This window comes from Mytilus edulis, chromosome 7 (genome assembly GCF_963676685.1).
Source record: "Mytilus edulis chromosome 7, xbMytEdul2.2, whole genome shotgun sequence".
In the NCBI taxonomy this organism is placed as follows: Eukaryota; Metazoa; Mollusca; class Bivalvia; order Mytilida; family Mytilidae; genus Mytilus; species Mytilus edulis.
Genome location: NC_092350.1, coordinates 71,893,969 through 71,916,111, shown reverse-complemented (window position 1 = coordinate 71,916,111; position 22,143 = coordinate 71,893,969). Strand labels below are relative to the sequence as shown.

Here is a 22,143-nt window from a genome sequence, read left to right as displayed (position 1 = left end):
AGAATTATTACCCAATCAAACGAGCGAATTTGACACGTGCGTTTTGCGCCTAAAGATAGTCGCTTGATCCGGCGGGAAGTTCAGTCGTCTGCATACCGGCGTTTAAAAAAGCAGGAAGCTGTGTTTATTAATTCTTAGTCAAAACACCTATTAAAAGATACAAAAATGCCCGTAGAAAAGTAAGTAAACATTAAAAACATTTGGTAGCATTAGTTTATGTTGTTTTAGAAGAGAAAATCTTTGCTGTTCGTTGCGGTAAACTCCAAACAAGGAAATTTCTTTGTTCTATGTTTTAGCGTTTTTTCGGTAAAACCGAACAAAGGAACACTGAACTTGTTTACCTTTTTAGTAGCGTCAGATAAATAAAATGTTTCAAATTTCTATATAAGACCTTGTATTCCTACATTTAATGTATGAAGTTGTCGTCTTGTGAGATAGCAAACAGAATGATAATTTATGAATGACGTAAAGTTGAAAGATGCCGCCATGATTTTGGTTTTGCCGACAAAAAAATCATTTGCATTTTACATGATTAGTTTTCGTAATTTATGTTGCTTCCGGAGTTTAGAAATGAAAAATGATTGGTTGTGTATTAACCAATGTGACATGTTACATTGTTATGATTTTTTGCAACGACTTTTGTGTTGAGAAAAAGGGGGATGGGCAAATCTAATTATAGACTGTAGTCTTCTTTTCCCAGATTTTTAAGTTGTGCAGATAAATTAACTTGACAACATTTTTATGATTGGAAAGAAAATCAGATTAAAAATGAGAAAGAAACTACTGAATAAATGAGAAAATTTTATTATATTTTCAAATTTTGTAATTTCAGGGAAACCGCTGTTGAGACCACTGAGGTTGAAACCAAAGAGACAAAAGAAGTAAAAGAGGTTGAAGAGGTAAGTTAATAAATAAATTATATATAAAAAAAGTTCTTGAAATCCTACTGATTTATCAACACCAAAAAAAGGGGGGTGGGGCGAATTTGATTTTGAATGTAGATTTGTAAAATTTTATTTATTGAGAATTTGGTAGGTACAGTGCAACATCCAAATGATGTACTTGGGTATCTTACTTTATGTTTGAATTTTCTAATACGTGGACTTATATGGATCCATTACCATGATTGGAGTATGAGGGAGTGCAAAGCTGCTGCTGCATTTATCTTGTTTGTAAATCCCAATTCTTTTCTTAAATTTTTGTTTGCACTATTTATTCCCATTGGATTATTGGGGTTTTTAAATATAAATCTAAAGGGCAGCAAAGAAAACTTTAAAGGGTAACTTTTTGAAAGGTTTTGAATGCATGATTGAATTAATTCCCTTGATTTTCTTTTTTGACTAACCAAATTGATACAAGAGACAAGGTATCCCACTAGGTCATAGTGATGAATTATGCAAAACTAAAAGCAGTTTTCACGCTGAGTAGCAGCCCAGGTGTGTAAAATTACTCTCAGGCCTGTAAAAATCATCTACAGGCCAACAAAAAAAATTCTAAAATTGAGCTCCCAGCCTGTAGATTTAACAGTTCATCATGAAGACGAAAAGAAAAGAATTTGTTTGAAAAAAAGGGAAAAGTTGAATATTTAGACCCCCAGAAAGGCAATATAAAAGAAGTAACTCTTTGCACTAATTGTTTTGTTTTAAGCCTATCTATTATTTCAATATAAGCTTTTGACGAGTCTTCAAGCTAAACTACAGTATACAAGCCCAACAGCTGGAACTTGTATAAAATTCATGCTTCATCATATGCAAAAGAAAATCCATTAACTAAGATTAAACTTTAAAGTAAATTTAGCTTGGGATCTATGGATTCATGAGTTTGTGGGAGACTGCAGCTATGACAGTGGCATAAGCCAAAAAAAAAAGAGAGCAGTGGAGCGAAATAAGTTGTAATGAAAGAAAATAAAGAAGAAATTTAGTAATACAATTGTTATTATAAACGTACAAAATATTGGGTTTATAATGTATAGAATGGGTAAAATAAGTTTGCAGGACAGTTCTTAATGCAGATTTTTTATAATTGAAATTTATCATCAATTAAATTTTAAAAAGGTTATGGATTCTGTTCCCCTGCTAAACAGATGTAATTTAATTAATGGCCAAAAGGATATAATGCATCTCATTGATTTATATATAGATAAGAGTTGTCTCTCTTTATACACAGCAGACTTATTCTAAACTTCAATTTGGATTTAAAAAATGAGCTTGATATATAAAAAAAAAGATGAGTGCAGCAGCTTTTGAAGAGGGTCTACTTGGAATGCTGTATTGTAAGATGAGATATTTTATTTTCCAAACTAAACCAAACATGTAAATAAATTTATATGACATATTACTTATATACACTTTTTTCACTTCAGACCCCAAAAACTGAGACAACAGAGACAAATGAGGCTGAAAGCACAGAAGAAACAAAAACAGAAGAATCTCAGGAAAATGGCAAAAATACAAATCAGAATGCTTCAGAGGAAACAGAAAAAACAGGTAAAACAAATATACTTTTCAGTTTCATGAAGATTATGACACTAGGCCATCAAGATTGTGTATATAAATGTTATTTCGTACAAAAGTAACTGATTCTGTATGCTAATGTTGTAGTGAGCAATATCCTAAATTGCATGAACAAATAATCAGTTAAAATGTGCTATATTTAATAAAAAGTTGAACAATTCTATTCCCCTGCTATTAAGTAGATGTAATTTAATGGTCAAGTATACTTTGTTTCTCTCATTGATTTATATAAAAAATTAAGAGTTGTCTCTCTTTATTCACAGCAGGCTTGTTCTATACATTTTGTTAAAAAAATTTAAGAAAATGTACAGAGCTTGGTAAAAAATTTGAATGAAAGCTTTTGCATCCAAATATATAATCTCTAGTTCAGATTGATAAAAATTTTACAAGCAAAAAAACCCATAAAAAAATATCTTTTGAAGACTTGATACCAGTTGAAGTTTACCATTTCATGTATCTCGTACATATAAAGAAGATTGCTATAGCCACAAGACAACTATCAGAGTTCAAATGATGTGACCAAAAAACGATCAACATACTGCCTTTAGCAATGTAAAAAAACTAATGATTGTGAGAGTACATATTTTGTTTAACAATTACACCAAGTTGTCTCCTATTAATTTTTCTTTATTTGTTTTGCAGAGGAAAATACATCTGAAAAAAGATCTGTAGAAGAAGATTCAGAGGAAACAAGTCCAACAAAAAAAGTGAAAACTGATGAAAAAAAAGTTGAATCAAATGACAATGAACAGAAAGTAGAGGCTGTCTCAGCATAGACATTTTAAATGTTCATCAAACTTTGTGTCATATCATGAGCTGTATAGATCTTTTATTATCATGTTGTCTCATTGTTTTACCACTATGTGTTAACTATTTATGGATCAGTGCAAAAAATTGTTCAGTCATTGTTAGTTTTTACCTACATCCATTAAATCATTTATAGTAACCGTTTGTTTTTGTCATTTTGATTCATCTTGTTTAGCAGCTGGGTAACCCATAACTTGTGTTATTTTGCTGTCCCCTGTGAATAGAAATTGAAACCACATTGAGCAGACATTGTAAATTCAAGAGGTCACTGAATTTCATGAAGATTTTCATTAGGTGCATGCCTTCAATAAACCTTTAGTCACTGAACTGACATTTGTGGTTGTTTGATCATTTGATATAAATTTCAGTTTGTACAAGAAATTCCTATGGTCTAATCAAATTTCACATGCCTTTGCTGGATGCATGCTTCATTGAAAACATATGTTGTCAATACTGTCTTTTCTTACCAATAGTTATAACATAGATACAAATTTACTGGTTTGGGTATTTTATGCCCCACCTACAATAGTAGAGGGGCATTATGTTTTCTGGTCTGTGCGTTTGTCCGTCTGTCCCGCTTCAGGTTAAAGTTTTTGGTCAAGGTAGTTTTTGATGAAGTTGAAGTCCAATCGACTTCAAACTTGGTATACATGTTCCCTATGATATGATCTTTTTAATTTTAATGTCAAATTAGAGGGTTTACCCCAATTTCATGGTCCACTGAACATGGAAAATGATAGTGCGAGTGGGACATTCGTGTACTGGGGACACATTCTTGTTTCCTTATATTTCTTTGATTCAAAATTGTAAGGTGGTCATGTATTGTATGGGTAGGAAAGGTAAAGTAAAATCCATGAGGACTTATTTTAGATCTCAACGGAAGAAGTAGAAGCAAATTTCTGGTTTGCACTCAGTCTGACAGATGTTTTCCCCACTTTTCTTTGTGTTTGAAGATATTGATAAATTGGAAATTTGTTCCAGTCTGGTGATTTTGTGCTGGGTTATCATTAAACTTATGGTCCTTAGACTTGTGCTGTATTTTTTTTTTGGGGGGAGTGGTGATCAAACCAGACTTAAAATTGGCATTTCCTTTTTAGTCTAGGTTGACTGAGCCAAAAAGCGAGACATAGGTATGCTGTTTCTGGTGGGGGGCGTCAACAATTTACTATTTTGTGATTAGGTCTAGTTTATGGTGAACCACTACTGACTAGTGGTAAGTATTTAGTATGCAGTTGTATGTATATTGGCACATCTCATTACTATGGAGATTATTTGGCCCAGCCCCCTCAAGTATGGCCTATTCTTTGAAATGTTTGCTTAGAATCGTGTATTAATTTGTGATTTGGTCAGTCAATGGTGAACCACTAGTGGTATGTTAATGATAATTGGTATGCAGTTGTTTAAACATTGGCATATCTCATTTCCATGGAGATTATTTGGCCTCGGTCATGGTCTATTGACTGAAATTTTTGCTTAGTTTTCATGTAGTATTAGTTTGTGATAAGTTCAGTGTATGGGGAACCACTAGTGGTAAGTTAATGATATTTAGTATGCAGTTGTATTAGCATTGTTACACCTCATTACCATGCCCCCTCAGTTATGGTCTATTGACTTTGATATTTTGCTTAGTTTTAGATGGTTTAGGTTTGTTTAAAGGGAACTACTTATGACAAGTCAAATGTATTTGGTATGCAGTTGTATTAGTATTGGTACATCTCATTTCCATGGAGATAGTTTAGCCATGTATGTTCAGTCATGGTTCATTAATTTTGAATATTATCTACTACAGTGAGGGATGTTCTTTATGTGGCATCATCTTACTGTTTTTTGCGTACCAAATAATACAAAGCATGGTATATAACATGTATTTTTAATCATGCTCCTGTTTATACCTTTAATGTTTGACACTAGACATTGAGCAGTTATTAATTGACATAGTTTTTGGGTAGAAATGTGTGTATATCTGGATAGCTGATAAAATTATCATGAGGCAGCTAGCTCCTAAAAAAGAGAGTGTGTGATCTTATCTGATCATAAGGAACCCAGTATCTTGCCTACTTTTGCTGTTAATCGCACCCTCAACAAAAATGAGGGAAAAAATCAATAAAAATATTCCTCTCGATACTCTCTTGATTGTAAGGGAGCTACCATTTGATTTTTATGGGGAGGGCTAGGATGAAATTTGAAAAAAATAGGCAGGATGTGACACTTGCAAAAAAAAAAAGTCAGGACGACAATTTAGGTTAAAAAAAAAGTCAGGATAAACTAAAAAAAAAAAAGGTAGGACCGATTAGAGTGAAAAAGAAAAAGGCAGGACAGAGATTACAGCTAAAAAAAAATGCAGGACTAAAATTTTCATCCTAGCCCCCCATAAAAATCAAATGGTAGCTCCCAATGAAGCTTCTGTCCAAGTTTGGTAAAAATCCAGGATAGTTTATGAATCTTATAATTTTTTAAAAACTATAACTGCAGAATGTATGTAATGTTGGATGGAAGAAAAACTAAGTCCATTTATAAGTAAAATACGGGAAAAATGGAATTTTATTTTTACAAAAATTTACTTTTGGATACTATCTTATGATCATAAACAAGATTAAGTAAAACTTTAACCACAGAGTTAATGTAATGTTTTCTGGCAGCCAGAAAAACTTAAGTCCATTTATAAGATTTTATAAGTAAAAAACGGAAAAAAATGGAATTTTATTTTTACAAAATTTACCTCTGAATACTATTTTATGAACATAAACAAGGCTCTGTCCAAGTTTGGTAGAAGTCCAGGATAGTTTAAGAAAGTTATTAAAATTTCAAAAACTTTAACCACATAGTGAATATTTGTGGAGGGAATGTAGGATTGCTATGTCTCGTTTTTTTTACTAAAATCGAAGGCTCGACAAATAAAAAGACATGTTACTATACAGTTTGAAAAAAAATATGAACCAACTACATATTTCAAACAAAATAAATTTGGCCGCCAGCAACTATTATGCAAAAAATAACGTTAGTGGCGGATCCATAAAGTCCATAAATGTTAACCAGGTTTGGAGTAAGGGCGGGGCAACTGACTGCCATAAGAATGGCCTGCTGCAGTCATACTTTAGTGGTTTTAATTTTTCCCATAAAAAGGATGTCATGGCTAAATTAGCCTCTGATACAGTGGAGTGTAATATCAGAAATTATATATGATTTTGTGATAATATACAAAAGAAGATATGGTATGATTGCCAATGAGACAACTCTCCACAAAAGACCAAAATGACACAGACATTAACAACTATAGGTCACCGTACGGCCTTCAACAATGAGCAAAGTCCATACCGCATAGTCAGCTATAAAAGGCCCCGATAAGACAATGTAAAACAATTCAAACGAGAAAACTAACGGCCTTAATTATTTATGTAAAAAAAAAATGAACGAAAAACAAATATGTAACGCATAAACAAACGACAACCACTGAATATACAGGCTCCTAACTATGTTATTAGGATTGGGTTATCTTTCTTTGACCAAAATACACAGATCATTGATCATGTAAGCTAAGTTGATAGTTGTAAAATAAACTGATATTCGAAAGATTCAACATGATCAATAAAACAGACAGGCTATTTTGCTTTGGAATGCGGTAAACACAAAAAACAATCAATCAATTCAAGTTACCCTTACAGGGCCGTAACTAGCCCCTTTTAATACTGAGGCAAAATATATTCGCCTAGCGTAGCGAGGCGAACATTTTTTGGCGAGGGGTCTGGGGGCCGCTTAAGGCCCCCAGAAGCTCTGAGAAAAATAACGCAAAATCTTGCATTCTGAGCGTTTCCCGGATTCTTTCTTACATAGAAACGCAAATCATTTTTAGCTATTTTTTCGACAATATTCTGGTCTCAAAGCAAAAACATAGATTCATTGTTATTTAAGACTTTAAAGTTTTAGGGAAATTCAAAACATTAAAAGACCGATATGTAGGATAAAACAGAAATCGTAATTCTCATAATCATTAATACCGGATCTGTCTGTCTGTTCTTGTCTTGAATTGTGCTGACTTGAGATTTTTTATGACTAGATTTAAATATAGTGACAGTCATTAGTGCAGTAATATACGTTAAATACTAGTACTGCTCAAGTCGACACTAGGGACCATATTGACCTTGTTTTACGGTATTTATGATTCTTTCATTATTGAAGACCCTCCAGCAACTATCAAGATGAAGAACAGGAATAAAAAGTTTTACTTTGACCATTGATCATTTGTATGTTTTTCTATACATTGACATTGTGTGCGATTAGCTCCCGTGCACGTGTACTTCATATTCCTTTATTTTCTGTTAAAGGGTCTGAACACGACTTAATGCAAATTTAACCCTTGAATGTAAAAGGTCATATGGCAATACATTGATGTTTTTTCAACAAATGATTTGATACCGGGAAATTGGTGGTCTTACTTTAATTTAAACCATGTCAGCTATCTAGTTTTATCCACAGGCGCTTGGGTATATTTTTTTTTATTTTTTTGTTGATTAAGATATTCAATTTTCTATATTTATAATACATATCTATCACTTCTGTTCATATCTCACCTACAGAAAATACCTAATTTTGCAATCCATACTAAGAAAAATTGGGTATGGTTTTATATACAAGAAAGGCAGTTTCGTATTCTTTGATATCAAGTTCAATTCTCCATGCAGAAACGACCACTTGTTTCTGTGTCCAGTAGCATCGTATATTCTTAAAATATTTCTCGCATAATGCCTGGACATCGGTGGACATGCAACATTACACAGTGTGACACGTTTACAAATGAAAATCAACACTCAGACTAGTCATTAAGTAGGACAATAAATGAACAAAAGACAAACCCGGGACACAGAAGTACAAACAATAGACCATCAACTCTGAAAACCAAAAGTAAAATAGAAACATGGATTACGAAAAATATGCAGGGGCGACATCAGAGAGTGAAGAGAACTTGCTTCTTGCAAGACACTTTCAGTGAAAACAATTTGATATGAAGACAATCATATGAAGACAATCTTTTGTTTTAGTTTTTTTTTTTTTAAATTTAAAACATGAGGCATTTGCCTCATTTGCCTCAATGTAGTTACGGCCCTGCCTTAACAATGTTACAATTTTATAAAAAATAAATAACTTTATTGAAAAGAACTTTACGCCCATATGGGCCAATGGCTTAAAACATTATACATAATATACAACATATATAAAACTAGTAGCTAATTTCCAGTACAGATCACCGAAGGTTTAATTTTAGAGAGAGTCAGACCTGAGACTAATTTTATCAAACATTTTTATTTTATTGTACGGATTGATAATTTACTCTTAGATGCATGATTTTTTTATTAGTTGTTAGAGGCTTTGAACTAGCTGTTAGTTAACTGCGAGTACTCTCAGATCTGTACCTAGTGTCTTATAATTTGCTATGATGTACGAGTACCCGTCCACGTCCCCTTGTATTTTTATCCATCTGATGAGTTAAACCTTTTTCAACTGATTTTTATAGTTCGTTCTAATGTTGTACTGCCACTTTTCCAGGTTAGGGGGAGGGTTGGGATCCCGCTTACATGTTAATCCCACAAAATTCTGTATGTATGTGCCTGTCCCAAGTCAGGAGCCTGAATTCAGTGGTTGTCGTTTGTGTATGTGTTACATGTTTGTTTTTCGTTAATTTTTTGTACATATAAAGGCCGTTAGTTTGAGTTGTTTTACATTGTCATTTCGCGGCCTTTTATAGCTGACTATGCGGTATAGACTTCGCTCATTGTTGAAGGCCGTACGGTCACCTATGTGAGGCTATGGTTGTTAATTTCTGTGTCATTTTGGTCTTTTGTGGAGAGTTGTCTCATTGGCAATCATACCACATCTTCTTTTTTTTTTTTATTCCATCTTAATTCGATGACAAACTGACCCACGCTATGGCAAAAACTGACGAATCGATCGAATGTGATCTATATAACAATTTTCTGGTTAGGGGAGGGGCGTGGGGAATTTGAAAATGAATAACTTGTTTGTCCGGTGAAAATAAATGCAGGGTAGTTATCATAAAGATACATTTTGTTACAATATTGGAAGTTAATTCGCGAAAAATATAATGAGAATGTGTAGGCTTCTAAAACAACAGATGAAAATAAATGATAAATGCGGAAATAATTATTTGTCTGCTTATTATTTATGAAAACAAAATTGTTATTGCTGACATCATAAAGATACTAGTTTTTAATTGACAATTAACTGACATTTCAGTCAGACTTCGACGTAGTATTCTATATTTAAAAGAATGAAAACCATAGGCGGATCCATGCAAGGGGGGCTTGGTGACCCTGAATCCTCCCTCTTTCGTGGGAAAAATTTATGATTATATATATAGGGATTCACTGAAGCCTAACTGGAGTCTCCCCTTTTAGGTCAGTCAGTATTTTCCAGTTGATAGCTTGCATTTCTCGTCACCACAATCCCTTCCTCTTTTCCTCGCGAAAGTGACCAACCTAATTAGACTTACTACCGGGTGTAAACTTACACGAGTAACACGACGGGTGCCACATATGCATGGAGCAGAATGTGCTTTTTATTATGTGTTGTATAGTCTGGTGACCGTGTTTGTCTTTTGTTTGTTTTTCCTTTCGCTACATTGCAAGTTCGTATTTGACTTATTAGTTTGACTCCGGCTCTCTTGTGTAATCGTCACAGGATAACTCATTTTTTTCAGGTTTAGGCCTATTTATGTCTTTTAGTTCCCTAGATTTAACACCAACACAATATCTTTAAAAACTTTTTGTCTTTTCAATAAAAGAAAACTGTAAGGGGTTCCGTAGAACCATGTGTCTCGCCTATGATTGCTGCTGCTAGTGTAAAAGTGTAATATTGACTTAACTTGAAAGTGAGTCCATGATATCAGTAAAATACAGGCTGTTAAAAAAATCAAACTTTCTCATTAAATGCTATTTCTTGGTCTTGATGATTAGCTTCAGTCTAAGTTTCATGACATTTCATGAAGGTTTACAAACGTACGTATATATCAGGTCCAAAAAAATAATCAAAGACTGTCAGTAGTTAAATTGTATGTTAACTGTAAATAAAGTCCATCTGTCATATAGCAGAGACATATATTGTGTACATATATTATGTCTCTGGTCATAGGAATACTCAAAATGAAAATATATTTTCAAACGTATACTATAGTTGTGCTTCAGACATTAAATTATTAAAAATGTTTCTGTCCAAATTTCATAAAGTTCTAGAAAGGCTAAACACAGTTTTTTTTATGTGTAACAAACTTTAACCCAAGACTATATATCTATTTTTGAAATGTAAAAAAAACTAAGTTCATTAATCAGTAAATTATGGGGGAAAATGCTCTAGCATGCAGAGACATATTCTAATACAATTTTATGTTTGTAATATTTGTTGTAAGACCTTTTTTATTTGTCTCTGGCTCTAGACATAGTTTTTTTTGTCATAAACTAAAAAAAACTTAAAGCTCAGCCGTGGTGGATCCAGAACTTTTTGTAAAGGGGGGGGGGGGCGCTGAGTGAACTAAGGGGGCCGCTCCAGTCACGCATCAGTGATTCTTTCCCACGAAAAAAGGGGGGGGGGGGGGGGCGGGCTACTCTGGATCCGCCTATGCTCAGACTGAATCTGAACTTGATTTTAAGTGAGAAAAAAATAAGCCCATTTAGCAGAAAATTACGAGAAAATGAAAATAAACATTTTCAGAAGTTTGCTTAGATACTTTATTATGGTCATCATGATCAAATCTTCTGTCCGAATTTCATCAAAGTCCATGAAGATTTGACATAGTTATTGATGACTGAAAAACTTTAACCTTAGACTAAAAAGGATTTGTATAGTGACACAAATAACTATACAAATCCTTGGACCTAATATGAATGATAACTTAAAAAAATTAAGTTCATTTTGTGATAACGGTACAAAATACTGACGAAAACATGAAACTAAGACTTGTACTTCTTGATTCTGTATTTGGTCATAAAAAGGCTACTGTCCAATTTCATACATGTAGGTTTGACAAAGTTAATGATACATGTCTCATAAAATTTGTATTTGTAAAGTTTCAAGAGAAAGTTTCGTGTTAAAGGAGTTTCGGGACTGAGAGAGAGATATATATAAAAAAAAACATAGGACAAAGACATAACATGAAACAATTTTATTCAAAATTTGGAATATCCCTTTGAAAAAATTTCCTTTGTCACTCGAACTTTACTGTGCTAACGCTAACGTACGCACCTGTCTCTAAAATATTAAATTCCCCGCCTGTTAAAGTGTACGAATATTTTCTCCATTGGTGGAATGATTTTTCCCTACACCAATGAAAACAGGCGTTATATTTAACATTGAATGACACGTCAATTATGTCAATTTCCGGTTGGACATAAACATTTGTTGTGTCGTTGGATCTGCACGCACATTTGGTAAAATTTCTTTATATATTTACTACGACACATTTTGGTACTGGGTTGAATAACTGTTAAATACAATATGTCTTGCCAATTTTACCGGTTTTATGTAAATGTCATATGACGATTTGTTATGGAAAACTCTTGACTGCATAATTCTGAACCTTTATCTACCGATTAATTACGTTAAGATATTGTTGTCATTCTTCTGTTTTCTTTTGATCCTGTCTCATTTCAACATGAATATACTTTTTTGATTGATTCATATATCATGTATAGGAGGGGGTCCTGATCCCGAAATCCCGGGCTTAAAAACATGAAATCCCGAGCTTAAAAACACCCAATCCCTGAGTCCTGATAAAGGTCCTATCCCCCCTCATATAGAACCTCTCTGACCCGAGAATCTTTCCTGCTTGAACTATTGATGTACTACAACAATCACTTTTCCATTGTGGCGTCATATATTTTGTATAACTATTATGATGTCAAAATTTTACGGGAACCTGTGTGAAGTCCAGTAATGGCAGACAAATAGCGATAAGGTGTATTGTATACATGTAGACTACATTGTAGATGAACTACCCTAATTGACCATCTCTTGGTCATTTGACAGAAAACATGTGATAGGTCATTGTGACGTCAGGATATTTGCTTTATTAAGTCCACTTTTTTACGAAAATTAAATACATTGATATACCTTAACCTTATAGCTATTTGTCCATCATAATTAACATTTCAGGACATCACTTAAGGACAGGCAAAAGATACCAATTGAACACTCAAATTCATAGATTGAAAATAAACTGACAACTGAATGCCATGGCTGACAATAAAAAACAGACAAATAATACTAGCATAACTAAGTACACAAGACACAATATAGAAAACCAAATACTAAGCAACACAAACCCCACAAAAATTGGGGTGAACTCAGGTTTTCCGGAAGGGTAAGCCGATCCTGCTCCACGTGCTGCACCCATCATGTTGCTCATGTTATTACAAACCCCGGTAAAGATTTTGTAAAATTTGGACATCTTAATAAAAGCATCTGACCCAAGACGACAAAGGGATTATTATGACATCAAAAGTTCAAGCAGCGCAGATTCTCAGGTCAACTGACCCAGATTTCCAAAATAGATATGGTGTGTAGGAAGATCAGGAAATGAATTATGTTACAGTGTCGATCAATACTGCCAGATGGACTCTTTTGTAATTTTTAGATGTCTTTGACATGTATAAAGTAAAAAATTGATAAAGAAGTGGTCAATATTTCTGATCAGTTTCAATACCTAAACTTTTTTTGTAAAATTAAAAATTCATGTATCGAAAGTCGTAGATATCTTCAATTTTTAATACCTTCAACAATTGAGCTTTAATCCTTGTCTCTTGAGCGGTACATACATGTAACACATGCTTGCAAATCAATTTTCTTCTTTTAATTTATTTAAAAGCTCTTCTACTTATTTAAAGCATTGGTATCTGTCCTATTGTTAAAGACAATACATTCATGTTAATCTGTTATTTGTAAAAGTGATTGGGTTTTTGTGTCATTGAATAAACATCTTATCAATAAATACAATGTACATGTATACCCCACATCTCTTACAAGTGTATTCCTTGAATAATGTTATTTTTTTCTGTTGTTAATTTCTTGTTCTTCCTCATATTGATGATTGATGGTTACATGTTCATTTGTTTACAATTTCTGTTTGCAACGTAATGTTTTTCATCCAAATACAAGTTACATAGTGACGTGTTCATATAAATTATTATCATCAATCACAAAAATACAATACAATTTTTTATACAAAACTCATTTATCATTTTTAAATTGCATAAAATACATGAAAATGATGAAATAAGTTCAAAGTCATTCAGTGACAATAAACAGACTTATAATGTTTTGTAAATATTATAGTTTTTATACAGATCTATATAAACAGCCTGTAAAACTTGAACAATCATAGACATGTTAAATTTAAAGATAGTTTAAATAAATGAGCTGATAAACATGATAAATGTTTGTTGTTATTTAGAATTGTTTATTAATGTTTGGATGGTGGATGAGTGGTCTAAGTAGTCGGACCATTGATTACTAGCTAGTCTACATTGTGAGTTTGAATCCAGCCCAGGTCAGGTGCACTGGACTTCAATCTTAATCGAGTAGGATTGTCTTTTTTCCTATGGAAGGTCATGGTTCTATCAGGGTGCTCTGGTTCCCACCACCATTAAAAACTGACCGCCACGAAATAGTGTTGAAAGTGGCGTTAAACACTGATCAATCAATAATGTTTGGATAATTCTGTAGTAAGCTCATGAGGCTGTCTGTTTTAAATGTACTACAGTACTACCTGTGACTTTATCTTATTAATGGTGGCCATAAAAAATGTGTTCACCATGGTGGCCCTATATGTCCCTGTTGCTTTTTTAATACACAAGGTATTAATCAAAAACTAGTCAAGGATAAAGGGAAATCTTGACTGCATTGAAGTGTTAAAATTATATAACTTACAGGTCATGTGTCTCAGGTAAAATATACATGTGTGTGTTTGTCAAATCTAATAAGTGTGTTTATGACAAGAAATTCAAAAATAAAATGAAATAATAAAACTAGGTGAACAAACAGCTCAAAAAAAATAATTGTCTCATGACTATTAGTTTTGATATTATACCTTTTAAATAATTTTTATTCAATTTAAGTTATTTTTTATATTAAGTATCATTTTCAAATATAATTGCACACATTTACAATGACTGCCTTTTCTAATGAAAAGGTGTTTCTCAAATTAATATTCTTAAATCAAAATTGTTTATTATTGTAGATAGACTGATCTGCATTCAACATTGTTTAACATACATGTTTAAGATTGTCTTTAGGACTAACGCTAAATAAAATTTAGGCAGTTAATTATTTTTCAATTAAATAACAAAGTCATATAAATATTAGAAATATTCATTACAGCAAAATTTGATAATATTTTTATTGTCATATGATATTTTAAACATGATCCATGTTTTAGAGGTTAAGCATTTCTTTTACTTTTTGTTTTTGGGTAAGAAACATTATTATGAGAAGGTAAATAATTTTTATATAGATTATCTCAAAGTTGTTTTGTTAATTTTACAATCAAGGAATAGGTGTTTTCATTGACCTACAAGAGACACTGTTTACATACTCTATCCTTTCTAGGTATTTTATATTGTCCATTATTTTCTAATTTCTAAATTATGACCAAAACTTCTTCCTATTGACACAATCAAGTTTACAGTTTTTATCCTTAGATTTTTCTTTAAATTCATTTTTTATTAAGGACTTTAAAAGTCTTAATTCATTCAAGTCCCTGCAATTATTAACTTTATCTAAAAGGCCTAGGTTGAGTGAAATATTCTTTGCAAATGTATACCAAGAATATGTATCATGCCAGTCCAGCACTTTCAACAATATAATACACTGAAGAAAAAAAATATGATTTAATTAATAGACCATAAAAGTGTCACCATTTTTAGAAGTGCACATTATTTTTTCTGGAGACAAATTTTGAAAGAAATTAACCAAACTGAAAATAACATATTTAATAAATTTCAATTTCTTAAAGTCATAAGAAACCTCAAATTAAAAAAAAATATGCATATGTTTTTTATAACTAAATGGATAGTTTTCATTATACAACTTATGTACATATACTTTTTTCTGATGAAAATTCTTTAATTAGTCCACATTTAGAAGAAGTTTACTTGTATTTAATTGCTTGCTTCCAGCAAGCAATTCGCCGACATATTTTCCGTATGCATAGTGACCCGAGCGTAACCCTCCTCGTAAAAATCCGGTGACCACAATACGCATGGATCTGTCATTGAAATAAACAAATATCTGATTATACATGTTAAACACGTGCTCAATACCCATGCTTTTTGTGATTTGTTTACTATAAGGTGACAATCGGTAAAACTCGGCTTCAAAACACGGCATTTAATGAGCAGCCATATTTGTTAAATCATAACAAACAGAGAGAAAAAAAATTGACGATTATATGATATATTTGCGAAAATAATGATAAAATCGTGCACAGATGACTAAGTTTATGATGTATACATGCATTGGTTCAAGAATTGGACAAACATTATTTTTCACCACTCACTCGTTTCATATGACTTTAAAATAATTTCTTTTCATAAGATTCACTTTATTCAGAGATAAGAACATTTTTCATTATGATTAGCATTTTCAATGAGCTTTTATCAAAATTTGATGATAACTAAGTGGGCATTTGGAAAATAAGTCTTTTCAGTGATTGTTTGTGCACATCTCTTGTTTTGAGATTTGAAAATTTTTTAGATAAACAAAATTAGTTTTTTTCCTAAACCATATAATGAAACTTGTAGTTTTCCTGAATAATATTAGATGTTATTAAAATTTATTGTAAAAGGATTGATATTGATCATCTTATTTTGTTAAGAAACCGACTTGTTTAATACTTTAATTTTTTATTTGCATGATTAAGAGTTATTATTAATAGTAATAACTCATTTAATAATGCTAACAAACAATTGAATACAATGTACATCATGTATATTTATATAAACCTTTTACTTAAAAAAACAATTATTAAAAGTCTGTTTATTTCAAATGCTAGTCAATAACTTTATCTTTGACTTTTTGCCATTTCTACTCAAGATTCTTACCAAGAAGAAATTAAAAGAATAAGAAACAAAAAAGTAATGAAAAAAACCCATACTAAAATGAATTTTTTTTTTTTTTTAAATAACATTAAAACAAAAAAACAAGTAATAAATTAAACAGACTAAAACAATATTTTATTCTACATTTTCAAAAAAAGGTAAAATGTCAATTTTAAAAGAAACCTGAGTTACCTGTACAGGTAAATTTTAATGAAACATACCAGCTGAAAACTTCAACCCTAATTGATTTTAACAGGTAACAGAATGAGATAAAAATCTACCTATGTTTTATGACCCCCAATAAATGGCCAACATCTCAAGATTGAATACCCCAATAAATGTTCACCATTGGATGTTGACCATGCAAGAGGGTGGACATAACTAAGAGGATGTCACAGGCTGTACTGTACATGAATTAATGAATATTAAATTCAACCATGATTTAGAATATGTTATTCATGTTATTAGGACACCTGTTTTAAATCGGTGGGACATATTATCCAACAAGTAAAACTGGCAGCCACGAAAGTGGTTTAAAATACTAATCAATCAATCAATCTGTGTGTTCATGGTGTTAATCTGAATTTTTTTGGTGATATTCTTCAAGATAAAATTTTAGGACTGCTTACCAATATATTTTTTTTGGTATTTTATGACAAAACATAATTTATAACCTTAAATCAGGGTACTCGCTAAGGATTTTTGAAGGCGAGTCCAGGGACTCATCATTTTTGGGTATGATGAGTCCAACAGTAAGAAGAAAATATTTTATTGCAATATAAAGTAATATTTTAGTCCCAATTTCCTAACAGAGCAATGAAATGAAATCAAATTCAAATCACTTTTAAACTTTTGCTATAAAATGATGATATTTGTGTTTAACTGTATTCAGTTTATACAAAATATTTCAATCTTGATGCATCTGTGGACTCACCAGTTTTGAAAATGGTGAGTCCAGACAGATTTTGATGAGTCCAGGACTCATGGTCTCACCTTAGTGAGAACCCTGTTAAATATATTATTATTACTGTTGTTTCAGATAAAGATGAAGAAAGTTTTAGGACTATTAATTATTGGTATATCATTGTATGGTATTGTCTGTCCACCGGTCAAACCTGATGCAAAGCCAGAAGAAGGGGGCTCAGAAACACAAGATGAGGTAAGAACTGGTTTGAATGGATGTATGGATAGATAGATTGGTGTTTAATATCCAGATGCAAATATTAAGACTAATAATTAAATTTGGATATTTCATAGAGACGACAACCCTACCAAAGAGCAGATAATAGCTGAAAGGCCACCAATGGGTCTTCAAAAAGATGACATTCACACTTCAATGTTCATCATTGTTATCTAGAGTCAAATTCTACTAGGTTAATTTATTTAAGCCATTGCATTTATATTTCTTATACAATGGAGATACATGTGTATGGACATACATTTTTAGGGAACATGTGAATTTATGAAAGGCCCATCAGCTTTACATGAATAATGTATTTTTTTAAGGTTCTTCCAAATAGTGATTATAATTAGTGTGTATGATCTCACTTGCCCAGTTTATAATTAGTGTGTATGATCTCACTTGCCCAGTTTATAATTAGTGTGTATGATCTCACTTGCCCAGTTATGAACTCCTGTCATTATGTTTGAATCTTGTTGTATTTTTCTTAGAGAAGCATAAATTTATACATGCTAATTGTATTGTAGCTTCCAGTATTAGAAACTGACATGGAGGAGGTATTTTGGGGGGAAATTTTACACTTAAATTTTGTTATCCATCACACACTCTGCCAAAAGTGGCAATTTACAGCTGAAACCATAAAAGTGTTGACAAATTTTCTTGCAAGTTGTCATTTCTGTTTTAATTTGATTAAAGAGTTGTTTTAAAAAGATATTAACGATTAAGTGTAAAAAGAAACATTCTCTGACAATAACATTATATTGCTCAGGTGAGTTTACACCTGCTAATTCTAGTGTAAACTCATCAAGCAATATAATATTATTGATTAAAATACCAAACACATGTTGTATTTTTTTTGCCTTGTACATACATGTACATGTAGCTACATGTGTGGTTAATAATGCAAATTGAAAGACCAGTTGCAAGAAAATTATCAAATACTTTTATGAGTTTGGGGGTTTAAAAAATTTATCCATTCCATGCACTTCCAGATCTATATTATAGAAATTTGACCCTTACTTCCAGGAAAGTGGTCTTAGCGCATTTAAACTTATCTTTTCAAATTCATGTACAAAATATAAAGCTTAATTAGTATTAGATTTTTATTGGGGTCTTTGTCTCATGAATTTGCCTTCTTTAGCTCAGTAGCTCTTGAATTCCCTCAAATCCTGAGAATGAGCCATGATAGATTAGCATTAGATTAATATTATAGAACATGACCAAATATAAACAAAGACAGAAGGTGTTTAATCTAGTTTATACATAAAGAGGAGGAACAATTGCCATATGGTCTTGACTTTAGGATTGCAAACATTTTTGTGTCCACACACTAAAAGTTTTGTATTAATTATTTTTTAAACACATAAGTTACTTAACAATTATAATTCAGGGTTCTGCCTAAGAATTTTGAAGGCAAGTCCAAGGACTCTTGTTTTGTACAGCCAGTATATAATTCATCATTTTAGTCTCTGACAAAACCTTAACAGAGCCAGGAAGTGACATCAAATTTAGATTATTTTTAAACATCTTGCATAAGTCTTTTCAGCAGGGCAACTGTAGAAATGATTGGTAAAAAAAGATAAGAAGGCATAGGTCTGATTGTGTCTTACAATGTATATCCATTTTAAGGAATTATTCTACAGTTTTAGGGTTCAAGAGTAAAAAAAACCCTATTCTATAAGTTTAAGGACCTCAATATTTTGACAACCACCTATCATTGCCTATTTCTATCACCAATACACATATTATGGGATGCACATATATTAACACACAAGCTTTTATCAAACCAATTGTATAACATTCGGATGTGCCATTTCATATTATTATTATTTGTAAATCTCATATTTTTTTAATATTAATTATTAAGTTTAACAAAAATGTAAGTAGAAAACTGTCAATTTCTATATGGTTTTACATATATTGACAATTTCCTGGTGAGGTTCTTGAGGTTTTATTATGATGATTTACGCTTTCCCTCTACCGGTATGTCCTTCTTCCTGTAACTGTTCTTGTTTTCTCCTTTTTATGTACATATTCTTTTAGGCCTGATATAAACAGATAAGTTAGTTTCTGGTCTCCTATTTGGCCTAAAGCTATTGTGATTTTTTTCCTATTGGTTTCTAGGCTTTCTTGCTACAAAATTTGAAGAAGGTGAAACCCACTATTGGTTTAGATGTTCAGTCAGGTCACAAGTAACAACATGTTCTTCATGATGTTTTCCTGCTATATTAGGGTTCCAGTTATGTTCTGTTGCATCAGAAATGTTAGAAAATTAATAAATATTAAAAACAAGAGAGTTAATATAAAATTGAGAATGGAAATGGGGAATGTATCAAAGAGACAACAACCCGACCATAGAAAAAACAACAGCAGAAGGTCACCAACAGGTCTTCAATGTAACGAGAAATTCCTCGTATCTTTATGTTAATATAAAATACAGAAGTACTCTTGGTACCATACAAATTTTAAAGACAAATGAAAGAGCTGATTGTATAAAACTTTTTTTTTACGCTTTTTGAAGTGTTCCATACTTGCATTAATTATGGTTAAGGTTCTTATTATAATTCATTTTCCCATTGGTTTCAGGACCTATTCCTAAGAAAAGGTTATATAGGAAATAAGTATTTTATATGTAAATGAATTTAAGTATTACTTGTAGGTATTTTCACTTTTTGCTTTCCTCGAATTCTATTGCAATTGTTATACTTTCTGCTGCACACTCCCTTACACACTTTTATTGATAAATCTTTGGTATATGGGTTTTCAAAAACATGGTTCTATACAAACGGTGAAAAGTTATCATTTAAAATTTTTGATGAAGTGACTAAAATATTTCTAATTCTACAAAATGTACCAATATTATTCTGACCTTTTTTGGCCTTTTTTTTGTTGGAGTTTTTTTTAAGAAAAAAATTGTGGATATTTATAGAACAGATAATCACTATTTTTCCTCACATTCTGTTGATTTTTATTCAATTGCGATTCTTTAAATACTTAAATTTAATTCTGATTACAAAATAATGAAGATTTTTGTTAATATTTTTATTGTTCATCTTTTCAGGACACTGGCTTAGAATATGACCGTTACCTGAAGGAGGTAGTGATGGCTCTGGAAGAAGATCCAGACTTTAGAAAGAAATTAGAAGAAACAAATGCAACAGATATAAAGGTACAGTACAGGACGATTTGGAATTATTTAAAAAATGTTTGAGCAACACCAACCAAAGACTAAGGCCCAAAATAAAATAATGTTTGTTTCCCCAATCCCAACCGACCCTGCGAAAACAGTGTAACTCATAAAATTTTATTGTCAAAACTAAGTTGAATATTATTTGATTAATTTTTTAGATTTTCAGGCTTGCCAGATTGTCTGATATTGTTCAATCTTATTGAAAACATATATTTATTTCCCTATTTACCTACCCACAACTGACTTGGCAGGGTGGGTTGGGGAAGCAAATAATATATTAAATTAGGCCTAATGTGATATATTATTGTTCTCAAATTATTGTAAAAAAAAAAGGGGAAAGATGCCAGAGGCCAAAGGAACATTCAAACTCATAAGTTGAAAAAAAACTGACAATGCAATGGCTTAAAAAGAGAAAGACAAACCGACAGCAATAGTACACAAAAAAGAACAAAGAAAACTTTTAACAGAGCAACACGCAACCCCATCCCTCTAAAAAAACCAACAAAATACTGGGTTATAACAGGTTTTCCAGAAGGGTAAGCTAATTCTGCTCCACATGTCACTGGACAAATTATTATTGTTTTTCATTTATTTATTATACTGTGGATTCATTATTATTCGTTGGATACCAATTTTCGTGGGTACAGGTGAACCACGAATTCAAATGTTCAACGAAACATATTTTAATAGGCATTGTATACAGAGATTGCTAAAACCACGAAATCAAATATCCACGAATTTGCTAGTTTTCAGCAATCCACGAAAATTGATACCCACGAAAATAAATGAATCCACAGTATATTTTTTTTTATTTACTTTCAGAACGGAAAAATATCAATGCATCTAGAAATGGTAGCTCACGGCATTAGAGAAAGATTGGATGAAATTAAAAGACGTGAAGTCGACAGATTAAGAATTTTAGCGAGAGAAAAAATGAAAACAATGAATGGTATGGATGTCTTTCATTACATATCGATTCATGGAGGTATGATTTTCAAATTTCAGATTTTCCTGATGCTGCTGCTGCTGTCTTTCCTAACTTGTAGTGGGTATTACTTATCATATCACCATAGTAACAAGTGTAAACAATATATGTTGTATCTGAAACTGAGGCTAGTGTTTCATTTATCTAAAATAAAATAAAAATATGTGCAGTTAGCATGTACATGTTTATAGATTCCTAAAAAGTAGATTACTACCCTCAGGTCCATAAAAAAGTGAAATGTAAGAAAATATGCATTTTTCAATCATGATCATGCAAGACTCAAGATCTTTAAACACCTCTTTATTTGTAGTGCATTACTGAATATTGTAAAAACTGGCAAACTTTTGAAAGTTCAAAACATCATTTTG

The 22,143-nt window shown here is 31.8% G+C and overlaps 2 protein-coding genes across 16 annotated transcripts in view; both read left to right on the top strand.

Moving 5' to 3' along the window:
• LOC139482154 (nucleobindin-2-like) overlaps positions 1-22,143 on the top strand; it is a 46,140-nt gene that overhangs the window by 8,234 nt on the left and 15,763 nt on the right. For 4 of the 15 annotated variants that reach the window (XR_011654782.1, XR_011654783.1, XM_071265851.1 and 1 more), the window contains exons 1-4: positions 11,665-11,755; positions 17,460-17,579; positions 20,662-20,769; positions 21,613-21,739. Coding sequence is in view for 10 of the 15 variants with exons in the window: in XM_071265851.1 (XP_071121952.1) it covers positions 17,466-17,579; positions 20,662-20,769; positions 21,613-21,739 (349 nt within the window). In the remaining 5 variants the exon portion in view is untranslated. Of the gene's footprint in view, positions 1-11,664; positions 11,756-17,459; positions 17,580-18,127; positions 18,158-20,661; positions 20,770-21,612; positions 21,776-22,143 lie in introns of those variants that run through there. The other 11 variants (XR_011654779.1, XR_011654780.1, XM_071265845.1 and 8 more) reach the window with 5 other exon arrangements.
• Positions 21-3,459, top strand: LOC139482156 (prothymosin alpha-like). Its single transcript, XM_071265854.1, has 4 exons — positions 21-179; positions 833-899; positions 2,363-2,486; positions 3,156-3,459. The coding sequence occupies exons 1-4, from the start codon at positions 166-168 to the stop codon at positions 3,287-3,289; spliced, it is 339 nt and encodes a 112-aa protein (XP_071121955.1). The 5' UTR covers positions 21-165; the 3' UTR covers positions 3,290-3,459.